At 41.3% G+C, this 15,141-nt stretch overlaps 1 protein-coding gene across 1 annotated transcript in view; it reads right to left on the bottom strand.

Moving 5' to 3' along the window:
• Window positions 1-7,600: 7,600 nt before the first annotated feature.
• LOC122931271 (cytochrome b-245 heavy chain) overlaps window positions 7,601-15,141 on the bottom strand; it is a 71,007-nt gene continuing 63,466 nt past the window's right edge. Inside the window, exons 12-13 of the mRNA XM_044285332.1 lie at window positions 9,279-9,403; window positions 7,601-8,252 (exon numbers count right to left, since the gene is read on the bottom strand). Of these exons, the coding sequence (XP_044141267.1) occupies window positions 8,126-8,252; window positions 9,279-9,403 (252 nt within the window). The 3' untranslated portion in view covers window positions 7,601-8,125. The remainder of the gene's footprint in view (window positions 8,253-9,278; window positions 9,404-15,141) is intronic.

Genomic DNA, 15,141 nt, shown 5'->3' with positions numbered 1-15,141 from the left:
CCTTCGGCACTCCAGCTGTGGTGAAACTACAACTCCCAGCATGCACGCCTCCTTGGCTGTTCTCAGGAGTCCCAGAGAAGTGAATGGAGCATGCTGGGAGTCGTAGTTTGACAACAGCTGGAGTGCCGGAGGTTGCTGATCCCTGTTCTAGAGTAAGCAGGAAGTTGACATGATATGGGTAGTATAATAAAAATGTCAAAATTTATGTAGGAATATCTACAGTATATGCAGCAATGTAGGACTGAGGAAGTGAAAGACATGTTAACCACAAGCAAGCATTACTTCAGACATGTGACTTGTAAACTGTAAACCGTACAAGGAAATGCAAGAGGGTGCATAAAGAGGAAATATTTATTACATAACTACTGACATTAAAGAATGGAGTGTAAGTGTTTGTCACGGACGTTCCCGCGACAGGTGGCAGGAGATCGGTGGGACTGGCAACACGTGGTTTGATTTGACATGTTTTCCATTTGGATCAAATGACGTCTGTGTTGTTTCTGGTGATCACCACACCTTCTTTCCCCGGGTGTGGCTATTAGGGTCATTTAACCTTCTCTATTTATAGTTGCTTCTCCCACAATGCTGTGCGGTTTATAGCTTCTGTTTGGACCTTTGGATAGATTGTGGTTGGATCTCGGCTGAGTTCCTGGTGCTTCTATTGCTCCTTTGAAGTTAAAGAGGTTGGCCACCATAAGAATAAAAACAAATAAAGTGCCCCAGACAATAACTAAAGCCAAGAGGAATTTGTATCATGACAGATATACTGTATATGTATCATTTTTCTACTGCATTTAGCATAGCATGCTCCCATTAATGAGAGGCTGTGTGGGTGGAGCAGCTTCAAAGTGAAAGTAAAAATCCCAGCATGCATCACAGCAAGCATCTCCAGGGTAGCAGTCACATGACAGCTCTGCCTACTTGTGATGCCATAGTGACAACAGCACATTACGTGTCATTTCATCAGTGCTTTAGCATACCTCCCAACTTTAGAATAGAAGGAAGAGGGACACTTTCACACTTGTGTTTTTTGCGGATCTGTCATGGATCTGCAAAAACGGTTCTGTTACCATAATATAACCGCATGCATCCGTCATAAACTGATCCATTTGTATTAGGTCTTCTATAACCATAACGGATCCATCTTGAACAGCATTGAAAGTGAATGGGGGACGGATCCGTTTTCTATTGTGCCAGAGAAAACGGATCCAGTCCTCATTGACTTACATTGTGTGTCCAGGACGGATCCGTTTGGCTCAGTTTCATCAGGCGGACACCAAAACGCTGCAGGCACCGTTTTGGTGTCCGCCTTCAAAGCGGAATGGTGACTGATCGGCAAACTGATGCATTCTGAATGGATCCTTTTCCATTCAGAATTCATTAGGGAAAAACTGATCCATTTTCGACATACCTCCCCCGTACCAGGACCGCCACTGAAATCCGGGACTGACCTGCCGGATTCTGGAAGGCGGTATGGCTCTAGGCCTTATGCACATGACCATAGCCTGCCTACGCCTGTATTGTGGCCAGCGAACAGGGGGTCTGCAATATACAGGCACCAGCCGTGTGCGCACCGTATCAAGTGATGGGTCTGAAATCCGAAAGATACGGTGTGGTCTGGAATGGAAGCACAGATCGGAAACCTATGGAGTGCATCCATGGGTTTTCTGCCCATGCCTCCGCACTGCGAAAAAGTACTGTCGGATGCAGATTGCAGACCCCATTTAAATGAATGGGTTCATGTCTGCAGACAGTGGACACACTGTCGGCACCCATGCATTGCAATGTATACACACACACACACGTGTGTAAATATATGTATATAAATATGTATATATACATATGTGTATGTATATTCACATATATATATTTATATGTACACATACTTAGACATAAATACATACACACACATACATATAGATACATACACATATATACATATATATATATATATATACACATACGGTCAGTGCCCATGCATTGCGGACCGTAATGTATATACACATATAAGTATATTAAACACGTGTGTTATATTTTGTATATAAATAAATATGTATGTGTGTATATATATATATATATATATATATATATATATAAAGCAAAACAACAGCACTCTCATTAGATGAAAATAGAAAAAGGATTATTCACCCATGTGGACGCGATGTTTGTATATACACTCACCTAAAGAATTATTAGGAACACCATACTAATACAGTGTTGGACCCCCTTTTGCTTTCAGAACTGCCTTCATTCTACGTGGCATTGATTCAACAAGGTGCTGATAGCATTCTTTAGAAATGTTGGCCCATATTGATAGGATAGCATCTTGCAGTTGATGGAGATTTGAGGGATGCACATCCAGGGCACGAAGCTCCCGTTCCACCACATCCCAAAGATGCTCTATTGGGTTGAGATCTGGTGACTGTGGGGCCATTTTAGTACAGTGAACTAATTGTCATGTTCAAGAAACCAATTTGAAATGATTCGAGCTTTGTGACATGGTGCATTATCCTGCTGGAAGTAGCCATCAGAGGATGGGTACATGGTGGTCATGAAGGGATGGACAATGCTCAGGTAGCCCGTGGCATTTAAACGATGGCCAATTGGCACTAAGGGGCCTAAAGTGTGCCCAGAAAACATCCCCCACACCATTACACCACCACCACCAGCCTGCACAGTGGTAACAAGGCATGATGGATACATGTTCTCATTCTGTTTACGCCAAATTCAGACTCTACCATTTTAATGTCTCAACAGAAATCGAGGCTCATCAGACCAGGCAACATTTTTCCAGTCTTCAACAGTCCAATTTCGGTGAGCTCGTGCAAATTGTAGCCTCTTTTTCCTATTTGTAGTAGAGATGAGTGGTACCCGGTGGGGTCTTCTGCTGTTGTAGCCCACCTTTCTTTCCCATTCTGACATTCAGTTTGGAGTTCAGGAGATTGTCTTGACCAGGATCACAACCCTACATGCATTGAAGCAACTGCCATGTGATTGGTTGACTAGATAATGGCATTAATGAGAAATAGAACAGGTGTTACTAATAATTCTTTAGGTGTGTATATATATATATATATATATATATATATATTCCAGAAAGCAGGCAGTATTTCCAAGGTAAAGGCATATATATATATATATATATATATATATATACACACACACAAAATCATAGTTCGAGGCTAGATGTCCTGCTTTCCTTGTTGGTTTCACGGGCCGTGGCCTAACGGAACCGGTGGGAATGGCTTTTACAGGTCGGCTGTGTGGTGATAGTGCAGGGGGGATGGGGATTGTATAAGTAGCTTCTGCAGTAGGGACTCTAAAGGTTTTTATTACAGCCAGCTTCTGACAGGAATCAGCTGTTTGTAGAGAGGGAACAAGCAGCTGATTCCTGTCACAGTTGGGGGGGAAGCAGGGAGCCCACCACTGACAGGAGCAGACTGCACATGCGCATGGACGAGCTTCCTCTCAAGCACCTACATGTCGCGTGCAGCCATGGACGAACTCAGCTGCAAGGTAGAGCAGGACTAAGGGGGCATGGCTTATAACTGAAAGAAAAGCAGGCAGGTGTGTCTAAAACTTCATTTTTTCCCTGCCTGCCACACTGTAGTGGAGAGTATTTAAAGAGTAGCCAACCCCTTTAAGTCTTTCCTTTCCCTTTTGTATTTTGTTTGGGTTCTGTGTGTGTTGCATTTCCCTATTTTTTGTATTAGGCCAGAAGGAGACTTCTGTTCGTCCTTCCTTTTGGAGGAACAGGTAGTATCGTCCCTGCCATTAGTACCAGGGTCCTATAGAGCTTGATAGGACTTTAGGTATTCCTGCATATGAACTCGCCTACCTTTGGGGCCTGCTCATACTGGTAGTCAGTCAGGATTTTGGTTAGGGTTTTCACTAGAAGGTGTCCATTTTCCTTTCATAGTTCTCAGGCGTGATTCACTGTTCCCCCCTTCCCTCCTATGCTCGGTGTGATGTTTCCCTCCTATACCGAAGCGTGACAGTGTCGTTCTGTTCATGCACTGCCTTTGTTACCAATACTTTTAGTTTTTCTCAAAGATGTTCATAACATTTATAAAGAATCTTAGGGCTGTATTACACTGGCAGATTGTCTGCCAGATCATCGCTAATGAGAAACGCTTGTTAGCGGTGATCTGGCAGTGTAATACTGCCGCTGATTACCCGATGAACAAGTAAGCGCTCATTCATTGGGCAATCAGGATTTTTAATCATCCTTAAAAATCATCGTTTGTCGGTGTTAGATCGTGCTGTTTAATCACAATCTTCTGCCAGTAAACAACTAGTCAGTATGGGCACAAGCGATGGCATTAGAGATCGCTCCTCCCCATACTGTGGAGGAGATCACTGCATGTAATAGCAGCGGTCTCCTCCACTAGCAAGCAGGAGATTTCTGGGATGGAACACTTCCCTCCCAACAATCGGCTGCCTGAATTTTAACGTAATTCAGACCTTACTATAAGTGAACTTGACACTTAGAGCAATTAAGGAATATAGTAGTTGGGACATGGTATATGACAAGTGCAAGTAGGAATGGTACTAGCTATTTACCTGCTGGGTTGATATTCTGACACAAGTATAGTATACAGATATAGCAATCATTATAGTAGAAAGCATTTATATTTCACAAGTTTCTCAGGACATACCACTAAAAAATTAGAAAGGATGTTGCTAGGCCCAATCAGTTATTCAGGACTTCTGCCTTTTGGAGACATCACTAAGAATGGTCGACCACTTATTAAAAACCTAGACATTGCCTTCTATTAAGTTACAAAAATATAAGTTGGCTGGGTATGACTGTCATCAGACACTGGTACCTAATATCTAGCTAGCTCTATAAGAGTAGTTGATGTACATTGCAAAATCAGGCATACATAATTGGTTCCTACGGTTCCTGCACAGGGGATGAGACCAACCAGGACTAGGCCCTCTCTCTCCAAATGCCCATAGCAGCTGCGCGGTCTGCCTCCATGTTAGGTAGGCCCATGTTTATGGCATCCTTAGAGAATATTATAGGCACAGACTGGAGAAGAACATTACAGGTTCTTTACAAACATTGCTTTCTATACATGTAGTTTAAAGTACTAGTAAGTATTAGCAGGCAGGTCCACTTGCTGATTAATTATATTGATGTAAGCACAGTTATCATTATTTCCATAATATACTACTTAGAATAGTAATGTTATGACAAAATGTAGAGAAAAACTTGGTTTCAAACAATTAAAATGTTAATAAATACGCATCCTTATATGAATTACCACATTCTTCTCCATTTAGCTGCATGCCACCTTTTTGTAGGACGTCAAATAATTCTTGGGTTGTAGTGTCAAATGGAACATTCTGTCCAGAACAAGTACATACCTTCCTTCCATTTTCCTGTCTACTGTGCTGAGGTAAGTGCATACATCTCATATCAGAAATATGGATTAACAGTTTTGTTTTTTTGTTTTTTGCAACAACCATAAATTACCGTAGGTAGTCTAGTGGTAGGAACCCATGCCACACTGAGATACCTTGATGGTGGTGCAAAAGGGCTCTGATGAGTTCCTGACTGGAATACATTGGCTAAAGTCTCAGTTCTTAACATCAGCCTGAGGGATTAGCCAGTGTTGTCAGTTGCATATCATTGTGGTGCACCTTTCGCAGTCATTTATGTATTTTTATATTTGCATCCACACATTATCTCATCTTGTGTAGGATGGCATTGTGGTACATGTGGTACCGCTGCCGACATCCTCCATTGTATGCATTTTTGCTGGGGATTGCCATTAGCAACGGATCACATGGGGAGGAATTGCTCTCCATTTATAAATACGCCACAGTGTTTGGGGTTTTTGAGCATTTCCTCCCATTTAGGCCTAATTTCAGTTATTTATTTTTTTGCAACAACCTCTAAAAAAAACTATACTCTCCTTGCAATTAGTTAGCCACATTATCATGCCAGACCCTGGGACCGCTAGCAGATCCTCTGGTTGGCCAGTCTTACCATTTACTAACTACTGATACTTCTTTGCCATGCACATACTATATGACTAAGGAAATGCATATGTGTTATCTGTGTGTTTTCATGGGACTGTAAACCTTGTGAGTTATCATAATGTACAAGAATTAGGAATATGGAAAGCAAAAATGCTTGTACACTGCTACAATAATACAGAACTGGGGCAATTAATGACAAAAAAAACTATTCTTCCTGCAAAATTCAAGTCTCAGTGTAAAAATTCAGCGCTCTGTTGAATCAAAGAACTAGAAAGAAATGTAATATGTGTTAAAAGCAAAGAAAGAACGTATATGCAACATTTTGAAAAGGCCTTTATTTTATGTCATAGTTTTTCAGACTCATAAAATAAAATCTGAGGCAGAAAGATAACAATTTTTATAAAATATGAACTGTAAATGCATTCATTGCAGAACAATACCTTTCATCATATTGACGTCGATTTACATTTTTAGAAACCTGTTTCATAAAATAACCTTGGCCGCCAAACAGATATTCATCATAGGAAGCAAATCAGTAGTAAAATGAACTATTCTACAATCATTTTTCTAATATTGTACATGCATGTGCTTCAAAGTATTCTAGAAAAGCCACAGTAAGGGTAGGGCCACATGTAGAGAAAACAAATTGTGTGCAGCAAATTCTCAGGGTTAAAAAAAATCTCATTCATACTGCGGAAAATATCCTTAGCAAAATCCTCACATAACGTGACCTGCACTATGTCAATTTATATAGCTGATGTCAGCCACTCTCAGGTAAACCTGTGGTAAACTCCCTTTCACCCTTTGGTGTGGATTTTGCTGCTGTGGAATACCAGCAGATCCGCTGCAGATCGACCTTAAGGAGCTTGAATTATGTATTTAAAAACCAGTATAGAGCTCGTTGACCCACTAAAATGGTTTCTTATTCATGCAGCGGGGTCATTCTGACAGCCATATTCCCACACAGCAGAAGGTGAAGGGACAGCTGCCTAACAGGTCTTGGGGCAGAGAACCTTAAGGGGCATGTCTCAGCAGATTTGTACCTATGAAACTGGCCAACCTGTTACATGTGAACTTGGCAGCTGAGGAGATCTGTGTTGGCCCCATGTCATATGTGCCTGCACTGCTGAGAAAAATTAATTTTTAATATATGCAAATGAGACTCATTGAGCAATGGGAGCATTAGACCTAGAGACTCTGCTCTCTCTGCAACTGCTGCACCATCTGCACTTTGAGTGACAAGGCCAGGCGTGATGACATTTACACTGCCTGGTCCTGTCAATCAAAGTGTAGAGGGTGCGGCAGTTGCAGAGCGAGCAGAGTCTCTGGGTGTAATGGCAACGCCCCCATTGCTCCTAGAGCAGGCATGTCAAACTCGCGGCCCTCCAGCTGTTGCAAAACTACAACTCCCAGCATGCCCGGACAGCCTACAGGTATCAGCCTACAGCAGGGCATTGTGGGAGTTGTAGTTTTACAACAGCTGGAGGGCCGCAGTTTGACATGCCTGTCCTAGAGGCTCATTTGCAAGTAATTAAACATTTTCTCTTAGCAATGCGGGCATATATGAACATGGAACCAACACAGATGCCTTCAGCTGCCAAGCGCACATGCAGCAGGTCAGCCACTTTAATTCATAGTTACAAACCTGCTGACAGATTCTCCTTTAAGCAGGGGCGTAGCTATAGGAGGTGCAGAGGTAGCAGTCGCTACCGGGCCCAGGAGCCTGAGGGGGCCTAAAGACCCTTGTTCCGCATAAGAAAACATCAGTATTATAGAAAGTGAATACTGGTCAAGTTACACCTCTGGCTGGAGGAAAGGGTTAAGGTAAAAAAAAATTGGCATACTGTTTCAATTTGTGCCTGAGGCAGCATGAAGGCAATGTGCTTCCCTGCCCCTGGCCACAAAGCACTGAAGGAAGGGGGCCCAAGCTGAACTCTAGCACAAGGGCACATGAGCCTTTAGCTACGCCCCTGCCTTTAGGGCTATGTCCACAAATTGTGGTCATGTTGTATGTTTTGCTGCAATTTTTCTTAGTCATTGAAGCACAAAGATTAAAATCCTTAGGTTTGTGAAATCAAAATCAAATAGATGCATAATGTATGTGTAATGTATCACATGAAACACTTTTGCTGAACTAGAAGTTTTCTTTGTTGAAAATAAAGTTCACCCCTCTAGGATCCACACTGGAGTTGGCAATGCTCAGTTTGCTGAGGGTCTCCGCAAGGCTTTCCGGTCCACACAGGAAAACACCAACTCTGGAGCTTAGAAGGACAGGGAAAAAAAAATCTAAATGTGTGAATGAACCAAAGCAATTTGCTTCTCCTATGTAGTTTTATTCATTATGAACTGTGTATACAGTATGACTTAACTGGAATGGATTAAACGGGTTTTCCAGGATTTTTAGACTGATGGCCTATCCTCAGGATAGGTCATCAGTATTAGATCAGCATGGTCCAACACCCCTCATCACTCCCGATCAGCTGTTCATAGCTCTGGTGGCAGATTCAGGTACCTGAAACTACACAGCCCTGTCTATTCTGTAGTGGTTGGTGTAGTGGTTACTGCAGAGCTGCTCCCATTCATTTCAGCAAGAGCTTCTCTGCATTCACCAGCTCCATTCACTACACAACGAATGGAGCACCTATTTCCAACACCAAACTACTCATGAACAGCTGATTGACGGTAGTGCAGGGTGTCAAAACTGAACATAGGCCATCAATATAAAAATCCTGGAGAACCTCTTTAAGATGTGTGTGGTAATGAAGCTCAGCACCATTATATTTAAAGAAGCTTAGTTGAAATAAAAAAGCATCTGAGTTTTTCTAATCCTTTAGATTAGTTCCACTAGCTATATATTACTAGCTGCCCCAGCCACTAGATGCAGCTAGTAATAGGTGGTATTAAACCATTGGTGCCCATGTCCGATGGTTAAATATGCCTAATTCATGTTTATTAACAGGTCCTCTTACAGGTCTTCTAGCACTGTGGTCCGAAAATGGTTCCTGATGGAGGGTCATGTGACCATTCCCATACAACGGCCCCAATTCGTTCACACGACAGATGGAAAGGTAAACTAGTGCATGTGCAGTCCATTGCAGCATACAAAAACTTCAGATACATGGCCCTCCATCAGCAGCCATACCATAAGCAGTTAAAAAGACCTTGTTATAAACATGAATTAGATATAATAAACCATCAGACATTGGCACTGATGGTTTACTAGCTGGATGTTACGTGTAACATCTTGCCCTTGAATTTGACATAGCTGGTATAAACCTATAACCTACCTTGCATGTGCTCCTGCAATAGTCTTAAATTCATTTTCCCAGTTTGGTCTTCCATACAAGGTCTTCTGTTTCAGACCAGTGATCACATCCTTCTCTTGGTCATGGTGCAAGGAGAAAGCTGTGGCCTGGTAAAACACAAGTAAATTTAACACAAAAATTCTAGCGATGAGTGTATGGGTCAGAATGTTATGACATATTCAAATGGTTTGCCATAACTGTGGAAATACATCTTCAGTCCACATATCAATTGAAACACAATTTACTGGTAGACCACATGGCAAAGTGCAGTAGATTCGGATGATTTTGCGGTCCAAGGTGCCTGTCACCACCATTTTCTCTTTGGTGGATTACCGTATATGTGATATAGGGACTTATTTGATTGACCAATGCTATTAGCTGGTTTAAGTTTCAAATATCCCCTGACATCTAATATATAGCAATAATAACATTTCCTGAAATTTGATTGGGATTTGAATCAGCCAAATAAGTTAGCCTATTTGATTCAGGTCCGAATGCCTTTGGCCAAAATGGAAAGTGCCCCAATTACCCTAATAAGTTGTGGATAGCATTCTGGGGTCTCTTAGGACTCTACTCTTTCAAGACTTTCTCTTCCAAGGACTGTACTCAGTGACATTTTTGGAAAATGCAGGTCAAATTGTATTTGAACTGAAATGATTCCCTCATCTTTACTAATTGGCACTCTAGCACAGGGCAGGGGGGGGGAGGAACAGCACAGCCATGTACAAGAAGGCATAGCTGAGTAACAAATGTCATAAAGAGCCAACTGTGCCCCTTATTATTTTATGAGGATGCTGGGGCAGCTAAAAATGCGGAGCCATTCAAAAAAATTGTGTCAGTGTCCTCCACACTTCAAATGTGCCTGTCCCATGTCTCAAGTAGATTTCTTAACTCAGGTTTTACAAAAAGTAGATCTCATACTGAAAAGTTTGGCCGAATGTCTTAATATGAAACAGGAAATAATAATAGGGTCCAGTTTTTCCACAATTTTAGAAACAAAAGGAGTAATTTATGAAGCTGAAATATGCCTATAATAGGTGTATTTAAGGTGCAGATTGTGGCAAAACAGTTAATTGCACCTAAATGTGACTTTTCCCCGCTCAGGTCTAAAAAAAGTGGGCATGGCGTGGACAGGGATGTTGATAAAGATCTAAATGTAAGACAGCTAGGAAGCTGTCTTACAATCAGAAGCGGCTGTGGGTCTGCCAAAGTTATGAAGAGGCCGGCGTCTCTTCATAACTTTGGTGGAACCACTGGCAATTTAGGGGTCTGGCTCCTAAAATGAAAGTCTTAATAAATGGCCCCCAAAGTTCTGTTCCTAAGTACTAGAAAAGTCTATATATATATATATATATATATATATATATATACACACAGTGGATATAAAAGTCTACACACCCCTGTTAAAATGTCAGGTTTCTGTGATGTAGAAAAATGAGACAAAGATAAATCATTTCAGAACTTTTTCCACCTTTAATGTGACCTATAAACTGTACCACTCATTTGAAAAACAAACTGAAATCTTTTAGGTGGAGTGAAGAAAAAATATAAAAATAATAATGTGGTTTCATAAGTGTGCACACCCTCTTATAGCTGGGGATGTAGCTGTGTTCAGAATTAAGCAATCACATTCAAAATCATGTTAAATAGGAGTCAGCATACACCTGCCATCATTTAAAGTGCCTCTGATTAACCCCAAATAAAGTTCAGCTGCTCTAGTTGGTCTTTCCTGAAATTTTCTTAGTTGCATCCCACAGCAAAAGCCATGGTCCACAGAGAGCTTCCAAAGCATCAGAGGGATCTCATTGTTAAATGGTGTCAGTCAGGAGAAGTGTACACAAGAATTTCCAAGGCATTAGATATACCATGGAACACAGTGAAGACAGTCATCAAGTGGAGAAAATATGGCACAACAGTGACATTACCAAGAACTGGACGTCCCTCCAAAATTGATGAAAAGACAAGAGGGAATCTGGTCTGGGAGGCTACCAAGAGGCCTACAGCAACATTAAAGGAGCTGCAGGAATATCTGGCAAGTACTGTCTGTGTGGTACATGTGACAACAGTCTCCCGTATTCTTCATATGTCTGGGCTATGGGGTAGAGTGGCAAGATGAAAGCCTTTTCTTACGGAAAAAAAAATATCCAAGCCAGGCTACATTTTGCAAAAACACATCTGAAGTCTCCCAAAAGCATGTGGGAAAAGGTGTTATAGTCTGATGAAACCAAGGTTGAACTTTTTGGCCATAATTCCAAAAGATATGTTTGGCGCAAAAACAACACTGCACATCACCAAAAGAACACCATACCCGCAGTGAAGCATGGTGGTGGCAGCATCATGCTTTGGGGCTGTTTTTCTTCAGCTGGAACTGGGGCCTTAGTTAAGCTAGGAATCACAGAAATACCATCATTCGAAAATATAACTTTTAATATTACAGTATAAAATGTCAATCCACCCTCTTAATTATAAATAAATAGAAATATGAAAAGAAAAACAAAATCTAGGGTCAGGTAGATATTAATTAGTAGGTGTTAGTGAGGCCTACTGGTAAATATATCCCTAGATCTGGCCCTAGTGTACCGGCCCTACCTAGATACGGAATAGCCGCCCCGATAGGGGCGATCCCGTCTCTCGTACCTCCTGGTGTCCCTGGTTATACCCTATCAGGGGATGGATACCTATATGGAGAACCCTGAAGAGGTACCTGGGCTAATGTACAAAAAATAATAAATGAATATGTGATGAGACACCCAGACTTCAAGACAGAAAACACCCTAATAATAAAGTGAAGTGAATTAGATTGTTTGGAAATGTCAGTTGTCCAATAAAGTCCCTACGCGTTCGCCAGGCTCATCAGGGGACATAGTTAACACCTAGAGTATCTATCACCAAAAATTATCCTAAGTGTAACAATTAATTCTATATACACATAATTATATTTTTATTTATTTATTTTATCTTGATTTACTATTTTTCTCCTCTCCAAATTTGTCCAGAGGACATTGAATATATAGCAATGATCCCGGTGCTGATACTCAGGGATAAACCAGAATCATATCTATGTCCTGTGCTACAGGCAATGACCAGACTGGGGTATAGCAATTCTTGTATCAGGCTTATAACCATCAGTCAAATAATGATAGGACCATGCCTATTAATTTGTACCAAGATAATATCTAAGATGCATAATAGATGAGGGTACAGATAGACCGAACATGTAGGCCAGGACTCACTTTGCTCAATATAAACTACTGATCCACTGATCAGAAAATACAAAAAACAGTGGTATCAGATATTTTGAGAAAATACTTGCGTGCCCATAGTGGCTAGTTTGGTGGACCAAAGATGGTATCCAGGAGTCAGGATGATGAACCCGGTAATGGCATCATAATGGCCAGAGTGTGATTGTGTCCGGCAGGCAGGCGGCAAGATACTGCCGGCTTTTCTGCCTTATGAACCATTACTTCCGGGTATTGAGTCACGTGGAGTCGAATTGGCGTCTGACGTCAGACGCCGGTACGTGACCATGTGATCCACCATGAGGTAAGATGCACATCGCGTCAGAGGCCAGCAGTACCCACGTGATCGATTTGCCGATCAGGTGACTGTTGAAACCGGCAGGTCACATGATCGGAAGGTCCTGCCGGTTATCGAGCGTGTCAGAATAGCCAAACAGGGGAGGCAAGGTAAAAGGCGATGTGAAGCAAGTCACATTGGATTCTAATTATAGCCTGTTTACATTAGAAGAGGGTGATTGGCATATATCTACTAGGGGTACATTAAAGAGAGAATGCCCCCCCATTGATATTTAATTAATTATGATAAGAAGGATATGATGATCCTAAAAAATATATACTGGACAACTCAAATAAAGAACGCATAATCTATGAATTCATTTAAACCTAATGGTGTGACAGTGTTTAACCTAAAAATCCACCTTGATTCTTTTTGTTTTAGTAGTTTATCTAGGTCCCCACCTCTTTTGGACAACTTTATTACCTCGATCACTGAAAATTGTATACTTTTGACAGATCCTGCATGTTTGTTCCATACGTGTCTTGAAATTGGTTTATCCCGTTTGTTGCGAATATCACCAATATGTTCAAGGATACGTTTTTTAAAAATCCTCTTGGTTTTGCCTATGTATTTAAGTCCACAGTCACATTGAGCCATGTAGATGACCCCAGAAGTATTACAATTAGCAAAATTGCGAGTGTAATATATGTGATCACCCTGACTGTTGAAAAAGGTTTTGCCTGGAGATATAAATGTACAGGCTTTGCATTTGCCGCACTTAAATTTGCCAATCTGTCTATTAGACAGCCACGTACTTTTTTCTGGGGGCTCAAAATGACTGTGGACTAAGGTATCACCAACATTACGTCCCCGTCTATAGGTAATGGCTGGATTTTCAGATAATACCTGTGTTAAATCAGGATCTGTTTTTAATAAAGACGAATATCGGTTTAAAATGTCTCGAACCTGTTGGGACTCTGAATCAAAAGTGCCAACAATTCTTATTGGTTCTTGAACATTGATGTTATGGATTTGTGGATGTAATAAAGTTGTACGATCTTTTGAGTTGGCCCAATCCTATGCTTGATATAAGCAAGGACTTGGATACCCCCTCTGTTTGAACCGGTCAAAAAGCTTAAAAGCCTCCTCTGTGAAGTTTTTGTCTTCTGAACAGTTTCTACGAACCCGTAAGAACTGACCCTTTGGGATGCCCCTTTTAAGGGGGGTAGGATGGAAACTTTCCCAACGTAAAAGACTATTAGTCGAGGTCTTTTTTCTAAAAGAGTCGTCTTAATGTAGTTGTGTTCGTCTCTTTCTAAACACACATCGAGAAAATTGATGGTGTTACGGTGTATTTCAAAGGTGAAATATAATCCAATATGATTGGAATTAAGTATGTCCATAAATTGCTGGAACTCACTCTCTGTCCCAGACCACAGAAGAAAAATATTGTCTATGAATCTGGACCAGAGTGTGATAAATCTGGTCCAAGATATCATAGATTCACAAAAAACGACTGTGTCCTCCCACCAGCCCAGGAGTAGATTGGCATACGTGGGTGCACAGGGGCTACCCATCGCGGTACCCCTGAGCTGGTGGTAGAAGCGGTCTTCAAAAATAAAATAATTGTGTGTCAGAACAAAGTTGAGGAGCTGGAGGGTAAATTGATTATGTTGGTATACGTCAACAGATCTAGAGTCTAAAAATTTTTTAGCTGCTGATAAGCCCTTATTATGAGGGATGGAGGTATAGAGGGCCTCCACATCTATTGAGGCGAACCAACAGTCAGGTTCTATGATGACACCCTCAACTCTTTGCAGTAGGTCAGTTGTGTCCCGTAGATATGAAGGAAGTGTGGACACAAAGGGACGTAGAACTTTGTCACTATATACACCGGCATGATGGGTTAGACTCTCAATCCCTGAAACTATGGGGCGTCCTTTTAAGGGACTCGTGCCCTTATGTATTTTTGGAAGGCCATAGAAAGTTGCTATTTTGGGGACAGTGGGTAGTAGGTATTCAAATTCTTTCCAGTTAATACACCTATTTTCTAAACCTTCTTGTAAAATTTGAGATAATTCCACCTGAAACCTCTCAGTTGGATCACCTCTCAAGACTACATAGTTGTTTTTATCTGAGACCAAGGATAGGCACATATCTCTATATTGTTGTAGAGATAGAACAACAATATTCCCCCCCTTGTCCGATGATTTAATAATGATGTCCCTATTTTTACTCAGATTATGTAGCGCAGTCATTTCTGCTTGAGTGTAATTTTTATCAGGGGTGGTGTACACAATTTTTTCTAGGTCCCTTAGTTAAGCTAGAA

Source organism: Bufo gargarizans, chromosome 3 (genome assembly GCF_014858855.1).
Source record: "Bufo gargarizans isolate SCDJY-AF-19 chromosome 3, ASM1485885v1, whole genome shotgun sequence".
In the NCBI taxonomy this organism is placed as follows: Eukaryota; Metazoa; Chordata; class Amphibia; order Anura; family Bufonidae; genus Bufo; species Bufo gargarizans.
This window is presented reverse-complemented; position numbering and strand designations above follow the sequence as displayed.